This window comes from Epinephelus moara, chromosome 16, assembly GCF_006386435.1.
Source record: "Epinephelus moara isolate mb chromosome 16, YSFRI_EMoa_1.0, whole genome shotgun sequence".
Classification (NCBI taxonomy): Eukaryota; Metazoa; Chordata; class Actinopteri; order Perciformes; family Serranidae; genus Epinephelus; species Epinephelus moara.
Window position 1 is genome coordinate 35465196 of NC_065521.1, and position 13248 is coordinate 35478443.

Below are 13248 nucleotides of genomic sequence, written 5' to 3' on the forward strand. Positions count from 1 at the left end.
CCATGAAAGTTGCCATTTGGATTACTCTTTGTAACTAGTGTGTGTGTGTGTGTGTGTGTGTGTGTGTGTGTGTGTGTGTGTGTGTGAGAGAGAGACAGATACAGACGTGCCTTTTAACCTCACCGGAGCCTCTCCTGTTGTGAGCATCAACAATACATTGCAATGCAGAGCAGCATGTGCTCGTTAAAGGTTGTATGAGTCGTGGCTGTAGGTCAGTGACATTGACTAAACACATTGTGGTATAAAGCAGACACATTTTTGGTTCACATACTTTTATATGTTGCCTTTTCACAACAGCAAAATCTAAATGACAGAAATAAGATAAGGTTACAGTTATGTTTTACTGGGTAACAAGGCAGTGGCAATGCTGTAACAGTGTTGGTATAAAAATGAAATTACTGTAATGGGAGTGGCAGTGGCTCTGTGGGGACTTGAGAAAACCTGAGGGTCACCAGTTCACGTCCTCGTACGGATCAAGTATGGACTGTGGACTGGCAGCTGGAGAGATGCCAGTTCACCTCCTGTGGCCTCAAGCAAGGAACAAATCCCCAAACTGCTTCAGGGTCGCTGTACTATGGCTGATCCTGTGCTGCCCCCCTTATTTATTGCATGTATGTGTGGTTTGTCTATTAACCCGTTAAAAGCTGGAGCGACATCACTTTTCTTGTGCTGCTTTCAGACGCCTTTCACAAATATTGAAACCTTTGAACCCTGAGAAAATTGGTGCAATTTCTTTCGAAACATGGGGAAAAATGCATTAAGCAACCTGATATAAAATGTCCAACAAAAAGGCTAGGGAAAACTATATAATTAATATTATATTACATCTTAAAATTATGTTGCAGAATTATAATTTTTAAGCACTCTTTCACAGTCATTTCATTTTTTGTTTTTAACTTTCTTTCTTTCTCCCAATTTTCTTGTTTTTAATTTTCTTATTTTGCTAATTTCTTGATAACTTTTTGGGTCCTTTCTTCTTCTGTTGCTCATTGTATTTTTACTTTTATTTTTAAAAGAAATCAAGTCAATTTGCTCAGGTTTCAAAGGATTAAAGGAGGATACACGAAGAGGTGCATTTGAACTGCCACTCAAATTAAACCTATAATATATTTATGTATCATTATTAAAGCATATGACATGGTTGTATTAACATTTTGTAGTTTTATAGGTTACATTTTTTATAATTGAGATTAAATACTGGGCTCTGAGGTATTTATATTTACCCCCTTGTTTCCTGTACATTAGGAACCCAGTAAATATTTCCTTGGTAACCTGTATGTAGGCTACACAAAAGTAAGACTGTTTTATCTCATGTTGTGGCCTGTGCACAGTTTCTACGAAGCCTGCTTATTTTTGAGGGTGTGTGTGTGTTTGCGTGTGAGTCGTGCCGTGACGCAAGAAGCAGCTAACATCAGCTCTCTGAGACCCTTTAGTTGTCTCCCCCCTCCCTAATTTTAGACTTGTGCTTCCAGCCTGGCAGTCAGCAGTGACACCACATGACCTTAAGCCTGTGTGGTCTTACAAAGCATTGGTGGTGCTTTTCCGCCCCCCAGTCCAGCTCGGCCAATAAGATTAAAGTGCTGCACGACAGAAGGGTTGAATTAAGTGTCAAAACACAGAAGAAATAGTGGCAGATTGTTGAAAGTGGTGCACTGGGTTTCAAAAAACAGATTTGGCTGAAGAGGAATTGTGAAGAGAGAAGAAGCAGGTGTTGTGTTACAGGTAAATCTTAAGAGTATTCTTCTGTCTGACATTTCCTGTCAAGGTTAGAGTAGCTATAAGCTACTTTGAGTCATGACCTTCCCCCACTTAAGTTGAAAACAACAGTAGGAGATGTTTTACTACTGTATAGCCAAGCTGTCTGCCTTTCTCTTAGGGAGGGCACCACAGAAAATGTTAATGAATGCACTGTGCTTTACATACTGACACTTTACAATACTCATTTGGTTAGTATGAAAGAGAAACTATATGCAAAGCTGTCTTGTGTTGCCACATTTCTATGTCACATTACAGGCAGAATGAGGGTCATTTACACGTCATTGGAACTGATACGTTTGCCCTGAGGTTTCATGTTACATTTATGAGGAGACGCAGTAGGTGCAAGTGCAAGGTTATTGCTGTTTGTACACAATCAGCTCACCCATAAAGTGCACACGCTCCATCAGGAGTGACAGTGTGTCTTGATTTAACTTGCATGTAGTTTTCCCTAGAGCATGACAACTTTGGTGACCTCCTGAATTTAACCCCGCCAACAGGTCAACATTGTCACGTACTCAGTGATCTATCTTTATCTGCCAGATGGATTGGCACAAGACGTTTACAAGCATTCATGGTTGGCAGACGATGTGTCCTGAAGACTTCTGATTCCTCATCTTTCCCTTTAGTGTCACCAGCAGGGTGACATTGATTGATTTTATTTGATAAATTGAAAATACAGATGTGCATACAGTGCAAAAACTCATCAGGAAAGTGACATGGCTCATTTAGATTGTGTCCCTGGTGTCTAGTCTAGGAGGCAGGCGGGTAAAGGGAATGACACGCATATGCTACTTGTTACCTATAACTCATTTTTACACTAATACTCCTGACAAAGAACATCAATATTATACAGTAATAAAAAAACAGTTCAGAAACCAGTCCAAAACCTAACCTGTCCTAGAAAGGATGTTTCACTATACCAATGTACTCAGCATCTGTTTTTTCAGCTACTTAGAGAAATAGCAGATTTAATTTTATGTTGGATTTTACTCTACTCCTCCCTTCATGCAGATAAATGTGCTTCTCCCTACTTTGCATTTTAGATTAGGTTGTTTCAGGTTAGATACACTAGCCCAGTGGTTCCCAACTGGTGGGTCCTGGGTCCATTCTGAATGGACCGCAGGTGACTTTTGAATGTGTCAAGTTTATAAAAACCACTTGATTTTGAAGTACAGTAAATTTCCAGAGTTATTTGACAGAGACAGCAAACTAGCTCGACAACATGGCCAAATGCAGGTAGGATGCTGAATATATTAAAATGTGTGGACCCTAAACTAATGACTAAGGAGAAATCTAGACCCCGTGGCTGGACCATTTGGGAACCACTGCACTAGCCCTCGTATTCAAACTATAAGAGTCCCAAACATACAGAAAATACCTGGTAAAAAAATGTAAACATAGATTTTGTAAAATGCTGTAGACCATAATAAGTTTTACCTGTTGCATTCTACCTTCAACACTTACTTTTTGTTCTTTAAACTTGGATATTTTTGCCAGATTCTTTGTCTTTGAATGGACCTCCCCAGTGACAGGGAGTACCAAAGATTTACTACTCTGTTCCAGTTCACATTCTTTGTTATTGAAATGTCTCTACAAATAATCATGAAAACTTTCGTCCTCTGATTTTTCATCTGATGCCAGGTTAAAAATTCAATACTTAAGTTTATGACCAAATACCTGTAAAAGTGGAACTCCCATCAGCCTCAGCTGTATGTTGTTTATTGCTAATTAGCAAATGCTTGCATGCGTACATGTTGACTAAGATGGTGAACATGGTTAACAATGTTATATCTGCAAAATCAGCTTGTTAGCATTGCTGATGTTAGCATTTCGCTCAAACCGTCACTGTTCTAAAAAACTGTCTCACAGAGCTGCTGGCATGGTTGTAGACCAGGGGTAGGCAACCTGCGGCTCTGGAGCCACATCCAGACCATCTCCATTGGCTCCCTGTGACTTTGACATAAAATTACGTGGAAATGAATAACGGCTATTTTTTAACATTCAGATTTCCATTTTTCATTGTTGTAGGCCTGAAGTGATTACAGCATTCTGCAACTGTCAAAATGTGCAGCCTGTACATCCAATTTAAAAAAAGCTTTAACGTTTCATCAACTAAAATGCGTCATACGTCTATCACCAGGTGCCTTTTCCTCTAAATTTTACTGAACTTCAGTAGTGGCCTGGAGTCTCTCTAGCATGGCTCACTATGGGTTCCAAATCCAAAAAAGAGAAAGCCTTGGAGGAAAGTAGAGGATGTGTGGACAGATTCATTTGCTTTCACCACCAATGCTGCAAAGTTGAAGTGCTAAATAAGAGTAGCCACCTTGTAGGATATCATATAACTGAATGACTAATGTTGATGGGCTGATTTAGACTTAATATGGCTTCAGACAGATTTTTTGTTAGAAATGGCTCTTTTAACAGTAAAAGTTGCCGCCCCCTGTTGTAAACTCTCGCCCTGATGTGTTTGTTTTGTGTATCTTCCTAGATTCCTGTTGAAAATGCTGCTACAGCCTAAATCAGTGCAAGTTTAAGAGTCACATTTGGACTTTGACTGATTGCTGCTCACCACAACGGGTCAAACATGGGTCGCTACCTCAACACCAACTTGTGTTCAAGTTCTGTGAACAAGACTTTGAGATTTTACTGCAAAATTAGGTACCTAATGAGCCTTCTCCGAAAGTACCCTCGTCTGGCTCAGTCACCACTCGGTCTGGATTTCCACAGATATTCACTGCTGTCACCTCCTCGTCCCTCCAGATTTACAAGAAAAGCTGCTTTTAAGATTTTAAACCACAGTGATACTGGCTCTACCTCTAATCACTTCCTCAGAGATTTTACCAAAGAACTAAAACATCTCCATGTGGTGCGTTTTTACTCGTCCTCCAATAAGAATACATTAAAACCCGAAGCTCCGGTTGGGATCTTTGAGGAGGCTCAGAACAGTTTTCTTTTGAGTTCACTGGGAGGACGTCTCGGTCAATCATTTCATAAAATGTCCAGACACATTAACGTTTATTTTAAGACAAAGGATGCTGTACTTCTGGCTGAAAACACTGGCGTTGTCGTGACAACTCCAGAATATCTTGGCAGGTCACAGAGGCGTAGTCTAAGTCAACGGGCAGTCAGAGAGCGGAATGTATCCAAAGGCAAAGACACAACACAGACCCTGAAAAGCAAAGGCAAACAAGAGAGCTCAGGATCAAGTCCTTCAACACAGGACAACTCTGGACCGCAACTATTTCACATGAGTTCTTTGGCGACAACATTCGGTGAGAGCTACAATTATGTCGCTAATCACATAAACTCTGTCTTCTCTCGCGGTTCTACAGAGGCTCAAACGCAGGAGAATACAGAAACCATTTCCTCCACCAAAGGGACTAACAGGAAGCAGACGAGGAGAAAAATGCAAAACACATACATCATAAAGTCGAAAGAAGCTGAAATGTCTCAAGTGAAATCAGGTGCAAATCAGGCAACAGTGGAAGCTAACAATGTCTCCAGCAGCTGGGAGGAGGGCTACCTCCTCTTTGCAAGGCACATCAATAAATACTTTGGTGCAAAGGTTACAGAACAAGTCAAACAAGATCAGAATAGGAGCCTTCCTATAGAAAAGAAAAGCAATTACAAAGCACAGTCTACCTCACCAGCTCAAGGTGCCATGTCACAACTGAAGCAAGAAGAACCTGTCAGCCCTGTCAGTGGGGGCCTTTTCCACAGCAGCCGTAATACCACAAACTTTGGGGAGAACTATTTCCAAATGGCCAGTCACATCAATCAGTATTTCAAGGGTCAAAGTGAATTGGATGAGGACATCAATAGAAGTGTCCTAACAGAGATGGACCCTGGATCAACTACCTCTGAGAGACTCAAGACTGTATCCTTTATCGACTGCCTTCGCCACCCCACGAGTGCCATCCCTGACCTCCTGGGTGCTTATCTAAAGCTGGGCCCCTTGACACAGAGTAGTAAACCCAAACCTGCCGTCACTTCGCCAGAGGCAATACTGAATAAAAAGGTGAGCTGACATGTTCAGAGATTGATCAAGAATATGAGAAACTGATCATGCTGAATGCCTTATCATGCCTGATCTTAATTAAGCTTAGATTTGAATTGAAACTATGACCCCACAGGTTGCAAAAACATTGCTGGTAATATTAGAGAAGCTAAAACACATTAAACGCAAATGTTTATTAATAATTCCTGGTTGTATGTTCCCAGCTCGTCTTGAGTCGGAGGCAGGCAGAGGAAATGACGCGAAGGTGGATTGTCACTCTGTCCCAGGCTTCATCTCCAGAAGCTCTGTTAGCCTGTGTCGAGGCACTCAATGAGCACCTCATCCGTTACCCATCATGCAAAGCCGTGATGTGGCAGGTCTGTTGGAAGGGAAACAAGCACTTTTCTACAAATATTCAATAAACTGATTTGACCTCAGTGAATTTCTAAAGGTGTGTCTGTTTCCAGGAGAAAACTGCAGTCACGCTGTTGAAGAGGCGACGAGCCTGCAGAGATAGTCAGGTGCTTCAGAGCGCCTTAAGAGAAAGCTTGGCTCTTATTGGTTATGTGGATCCAGTCAAAGGTCGTGGCATTAGAGTGCTCTCAATTGATGGTGGTGGCACCAGGTAACTGTAAGAAAACTGATCATTAAAGGAGCTGTATACAACATACAAAGCATTAATATAGCAGCAAACAACTATTTGCTATAAAGATATAGTAGATTAATGGCGTCACTAGCAGAGAATGAAGTAACGCTCCCTTTGTGTGTGTTGCAATCCGAGCTTCTCTGTTCTTTGTTGTGGTAGACGGCCCAGCCACGCGTGCGTGTCAGTGCGTGACATGAGTCCCTGTGTGTTTATCTCGCTGGCTAGCTGATTGCCACTGTTCTGTACTGGGCCTATACTCTAGTTTCCACTGATATCAGGACACAGCATCGTTTTGGAAGCGTAGTTTCCACCCTCTGGTTCACCATTTGTCAGTTCTGTCAGCACTGATGCCGTTGCTAGCACTGTTTACACTTATCATGCTGTTAACACTGTTGGAACACTGCTGCTAGCCGCCAGCTAAGCCACCTCCACGTTCAGAGCAATGTGCAGACAGTCCCGACTCAGATGCTGAATTATAGATATGCTCTTAATTTCACATAGAGCTCCTTTAATGAATGACTGAAGCAGCAATTTGGGATTATTTTTATTGTCAATGAATCCCTAGTTTAATTTATTTTCCTTATTCAATTCATAATGTCTTTACTCTGTTTTATTTATTGTGTCTTTGCCTTTTCCAGAGGTGTGGTGCCTCTGCAGGTGTTAAAGCTCCTGGAAGCTGAGACAGGCAAGAAGATCCACCAGCTGTTTGACTACATCTGTGGAGTGAGCACAGGTGACAAACAACAGGACTGAGAGTGATAGCTAAATAGTTTATTCTCACCAACATCTCGATGCTTCTCAGTCTGAATCCGTCAGTTTGTATCTCACTCAGGTGTCTCTGCATGTGTTTATTAAAGGTGCAGTTCTTGCCTTCATGCTGGGTCTGGCCCATTTTTCTCTGGAGGAGTGCGCTGACATGTATCGTCGTTTTGGCTCTGAAGTGTTTCGGCAGAACCCGCTCGTTGGCACCGTGAAGATGGGCTGGAGTCACTCCTACTACGACACTGAGACCTGGGAGACAATACTACTGTACTAGAATTTTGATTTTATTTCGGTTTTATTTAGAATTTTAAAGCACAACAACTCAGGAGTATTGTGAGGCAAAAATCCCAGAGGATAGCGCTCCAAAATATTACCAGAAAATGAATTTCCAATAGATAGATATAGAGTTGAAAACACTATACAAGTACTTCAGTGAAAGAAGTGAATTCTCAACATGTTAATAAGATGGCAATACAGTCTGGTCTGACAGAAGCTTTTGTTTTCATCCTGTTTAGAGAAAAGCTGGGAAAAAGAGTACTTATCAAAACAGCAGGAGATGAGTTGAGTCCCAAGGTAAGAACGCTGCAAACACCATGGTATGAAATTTTACAAAAACTCCTTTAGGCTCACAGCACTGCTAAAATACTGTTGGATTCATGAGGCTACAGCTGCTAAAGCAAACCCCCTGCTGCAGTCAAAATAAAAGCATTATTATTAGCATACTAGTCATACCCATAGCTTTGTCACCTTCTACCTATGCCAATCCTCAATGCCTATGTGCAGTTTCACATAGATTGACCACATCAGTGAGTAGAAAAACGTGGGACAGACAGAATGACACACTGACAGTTTCCATGATTATGTACAGCATACCATACCATGACTTAGTCACACCAAAAATTAGAAGAAAAAAAACAAGCATTGGGCCACAGGGGGAGCCACAGCGATCGGTCACATTTTAGCCATTTTTAAGCATTTTTCTGTTGTTATAGTGCCACCCAGTTGCCAATTAGACTTAAATTTCTCCAGTCACTTTGAGGCGTCCTGTTCTACATATCTACCAAGTTTAGTAAAAATCTATATGACGGTTAGTCCTAGATAAGAAATGAGCTCTCTAGCGCCCCCATTTTGTTTGATGGGGTCAATAATGGAGGGGTCCCCTCAGATTATGTGTGGTCATATGCCTACAAAGTTGCGTGGTGATCGGTGAAACCCTTGAGATGTTATACACCTTTATGTGATGAGCCACGCCCTCTGCAATATTCATTGCCTTATAGAAGCTCAGTTTTAGTAAGTTTTCCAACTTTTGCCAAGAGGGAACTTTAGATATTGGTCCCTAGATTATGTTCACCCAGTTTCATGCAGATCGGTCAAACTTCCTAGGAAGAGATCGATTTTAAATGTTTTTCAAAAAATTCAAAATGGCGGAAAATCTATATAACCAGAAGTTATGGGTTCTTGAGGCAAAATTGTTCCTCATGAGGAGAGGCATCTCTGTGCAAAGTTTCATGTTTCTATGACATACGGGGCATGAGATATGCCCATTCCAAGTTTGCAATTTCAATCGGTTGCTATAGCGCCCCCCTTTGGCCAATTGATGTGATATTGCTTCATTCACATCCTCCCATGACCCTCTACCACTGTGCCACATTTCACATGGATTGACCAAGTCAGTGAGGAGAAAAACGTGGAACAGACACACAGACAGAGTTTTCGTAATTATACAGTAAGATAAGATTAGAACCATATTTTTGTTGTTGATGCTTAACATCAAAATTGCAGTGTGCACAGGTTTTGTGAACATGTCACAGAGGGTGTTGTTGGTGCCTGCTCAGGTTTCAGCAGTCAGCGCAGTGGTTAACTGGGGTACCAGTCCAAAGGCCTTTGTCTTCCGCAACTACAACCACAAACCAGGGTCTCTCTGCCGCTACGCAGGAGGCTCAGGCTGCCAGATGTGGGAGGCAGTGCGAGCATCATCAGCTGCCCCGGGATACTTCCAGGAGTTTACCCTACAAAGTGACATTCACCAGGTAGGAGGGTGATGTCATTGCTGCATTTTATGTGGAGTTTTGGAACTAACTATGCAACTTAAAACACCTTTATATGTGAGTTAAACAGTAATGTGGTAAATGAGAGATAAGCAGAAGACTCTGGCAAGAGAAGGGAAGGAGATGTGTGCTTTAGGTCAGTGATTCTCAGATGGTGTGCCATGACGCCAATCTGGGTGTGCTGTGGGATTTTGTGACCACACATATTATTGCAATATTCAACTGGGCCTGTACAAAAACTTATGAATGAATTTTTAATTGACTGTATCAGTATGCTGTGTGCACCCACTTCCTAAAATGAGGCAAACTCTAGCTAAAAAATGTAATTTAATTTTATGTGCACCTTCATGGGAGGTTTGTCACGGTTCAAGCGTGGGAATTATAATTGCGTGACACATCAGAAGCCCTCATTTGCAGCCTGTGTGAACATTTAAAAGGAGAAGGCTGTGAGCGAGACAATGGATCCCTTTATTGTAGGGAGCAAATTACAGCAAAGCACCAGTGAAGACGACCTACCACTGAAATGAAAGAGAAAAAAAAGCAGATAGTATCACGAACTACGAGCTACCTGTCTTATGTCATGATAAGAGTGATATGATAACACATGTTTTTGTGCACAGATATAAATACAGGCGTGCCTTGAGATTTTGGCTTGCCCTCTGGCGCACCTTGGGCACAAAAAGTTTGACAACCACTAATTTAGGCGACTGGTGTAGCAATAGGAGTGTGAGGTGCTGTCCTGTTCCTCCTCACCCTGTGCCACAGCGTTCAGAGGTGGCTTCAGAGTGTTACTGCCTGTGTTCAGGAGGGGCGAAGTTGAAGGAGCAGACATAATCGCATTTCCCTGGAGCTGTATCTTGTATTAGTCCATGTGACATATAAATGATTGATTGATAAGGGACTGTGTGAATCTAATTTATTGAGGAAGCTGGGTTTAACATTATGTTTCACTTCATAAAAACACATGGTCCTCCTCAGCATAATTTCAAAAATAATTTTTGGCTCCTCCCCGTGACGAAGAGAGACAAACTTGTTTACTCTTAAAAGCTTTATGAATTTAAGGTGGTGTAACCCAATTACATTTAATGGTAAAATAATTTTCACACAACCACCAATTACTAAAATTAGGCCAGGATTCTTAATGGCAGTTATTTTCACACAACCACCAATTAGGCTACTAAAATTAGGGCAGTATTGTTTTCCTGTGTGAATGACCTGACACACTTTTATGACCTGTGGTGCCCACGAAGCCACATTTTTGTTTTAATTTCAAAGACAAAATGGTAATATCTGGGAAGAAAAATTCGCCCTAAAAATGTCGACTGTCCTCCCTTCAAAAGAAAAAAGACAGTGTTACAATCATTTGTAAAGCTGTTTAGTTTTATTATCTATATTCATGTTCCAAGTTAACTAAATAGAAGAATCAGAATTTTGACAGGGATTTGTGTTTTGGCTCTTGAGTTGGTTTGAATTGAGAAACAAATACGTCTACACACTTTTAGATTTCTGTGTGTCTTCGTAGGATGGAGGGATTCTCATGAACAATCCCTGTGCCTTGGCTGTCCATGAGAGCCGTCTGTTGTGGCCCAACCAGCCCTTCCAGTGTGTGCTGTCCCTTGGCACCGGTCGCTATGACAATGCTAAGAAGGGACCTGCCACCTCCACCAGCCTGAGGGCCAAAATCAGCAACCTGGTCAGCAGTGCCACCGACACTGAAGGGGTCCACACCCTTTTGGATGATCTGCTGGCTCCAGACGTGTACTTCCGCTTCAACCCCATGTTGAGTTCTTTGGTGTCCCTGGATGAGAGCCGACCGTGGGCCCTGGACCAGCTGCAGAGAGACACCCAGAACTACCTGGAGAGAAACCGGCTCAAACTGGCCCGGCTCTGTTTGGTGCTCGGGGCGGAGCGCTCAGCTGCTCGCAGAACTAAGGACTGGATGAGCGAGAGGGCGTGGGAGATGAAGCAGAGATGGGTGTGAGTAGGTGCAGTGTGAGGTATGTCCACACGAAGGAGATACAGGCGCACACTGATACAGGCTGTGGACAAAATAACAGAAACAAAACAGGAATTTTGTTCAAACATGAAGATGAAGCCCATTGAATTTGGTGATCCCCTGACTTTTGCTATAGCGATACCATGATGTTGACATCTTATCTTACTATATAATGACGAAAACTCTGCCTGTTCCACGTTTTTCTCCTCACTGACTTGGTCAATCCATGTGAAATTTGGCACAGTGGTAGAGGGTCATGGGAGGATGCGAATGAAGCAATATCACATCAATTGGCCAAAGGGGGGCGCTATAGCAACCGATTGAAATTGCAAACTTTGAATGGGCATATCTCATGCCCCGTATGTCGTAGAGACATGAAACTTTGCACAATTTTTTGAAAAACACTTAAAATCGATCTCTTCCTAGGAAGTCTGACCGATCTGCATGAAACTGGGTGAACATAATCTAGGGACCAATATCTAAAGTTCCCTCTTGGCAAAAGTTGGAAAACTTACTAAAACTGAGCTTCTATAAGGCAATGAATATTGCGGAGGGCGTGGCTCATCACATAAAGGTGTATAACATCTCAAGGGTTTCACCCATCACCACGCAACTTTGTAGGCATATGACCACACATAATCTGAGGGGACCCCTCCATTATTGACCCCATCAAACAAAATGGGGGCGCTAGAGAGCTAATTTCTTATCTAGGCCTAACCGCCATATGGATTTTTACTAAACTTGGTAGATATGTAGAACAGGACGCCTCAAGGTGACTGGAGAAATGTAACTCTAATTGGCAACTGGGTGGCGCTATAACAACAGAAAAATGCTTCAAAATGGCTAAAACGCGACCGATCGCTGTGGCTCCCCCTGTGGCCCAATGTTGTGGGTTTGTTTTCTAATTTTTGGTATGACTAAGTCATGGTATGGTATGCTGTACATAATCACAGAAACTGTCAGTCAGTCATTCCGTCTGTCCCACGTTTTTCTACTCACTGACGTGGTCAATCTATGTGAAACTGCTCATATGCATTGAGGATTGGCATAGGTAGAAGGGGACAAAGCTACCAATGGGTATGGACTAGTTTGTGATTATTAGTAAAATTTCTCATCAACTAATGGATGCATTGCCCTGATACTTGGTGCAGACATTAACGTCCCCCTCAGGATGATTTCTAATAACTCTGGTGATCCCTTAGAGGAGCTTTTTGTGCATACATAGGTTGAATTAACTTATGTACTGATCAGCAGAATGGATCGACAACCACCGTGTGATTTCAACCTCAAGTAAGAATCTAGTTGATGCTAAGCTCCCTCAAATTCGTCAAGGCCGTTATAAGATGTTTCTGCCGTTTTGTCCACTTCCTGTTTATATATGTACTGTATAGCAAATCAGCATGATGCTGAGAACATGGCTCACTCTAGGGCTGCACATTTAATCAAAAATATTTTTAAAATTGCCATATAGCCAAGTGCAATATCCAAAGGAGCTGCCTTTTTGATAAAGGCAAAATGTGTCACAACAGACCATTTTAAATGAAACATCGGCCTATAAATCATATTCCAGACATAAGGCACATGCTTTGGACAGATACCCCTCAAAAAATCATATTGTCATAATTTTTTAATATATTTCTTGGTAAAAAATTATGCAGAAATTACCATTTGCACAACAACTCATATTGCAATATCTGTCAGTCACTCAGATACAGCATTTTGTTTGATGAGTCCATGATGTAGAGCACGACATGCACGTTCATGACAAAAGCACTTCCATGCACTTTGTTAAAAACACTTTGTGTACTGTGCACATGTAACATTTACTGATTATTGCTATTATTACTGTTGCACTTCTCAGTGTTGTTGAATTTGAAATAAGTTATGATATATTTGTAAATATGTTGTGCTAATGGGCATTTTATTTGTTTTGAATAAATTCCTATTTATAGACTCTTTTCCTTGTCATCAAAGACTTTTCTTCTGTACTAAATGCATCAAAGCACCACTTCTTGTAAACCCAATAAATACTGTAGATCAC

At 41.6% G+C, this 13248-nt stretch overlaps 1 protein-coding gene across 3 annotated transcripts; it reads left to right on the forward strand.

The window, feature by feature from the left end:
- Window positions 1–1587: 1587 nt before the first annotated feature.
- On the forward strand, window positions 1588–13165 carry LOC126402970 (calcium-independent phospholipase A2-gamma-like). Of its 3 annotated transcripts, none has more exons than XM_050065347.1 (9): window positions 1588–1722; window positions 4247–5776; window positions 5980–6132; window positions 6223–6380; window positions 7040–7134; window positions 7259–7430; window positions 7679–7736; window positions 8999–9193; window positions 10734–13165. In XM_050065347.1, the coding sequence occupies exons 2-9, from the start codon at window positions 4343–4345 to the stop codon at window positions 11190–11192; spliced, it is 2724 nt and encodes a 907-aa protein (XP_049921304.1). In that variant the 5' UTR covers window positions 1588–1722; window positions 4247–4342; the 3' UTR covers window positions 11193–13165. The 3 variants fall into 3 exon arrangements, with proteins under 3 accessions (XP_049921304.1, XP_049921306.1, XP_049921305.1); XM_050065349.1 differs by having other exon boundaries at window positions 9099–9193; window positions 10734–10902; XM_050065348.1 differs by lacking the exon at window positions 8999–9193.
- Window positions 13166–13248: the final 83 nt, after the last annotated feature.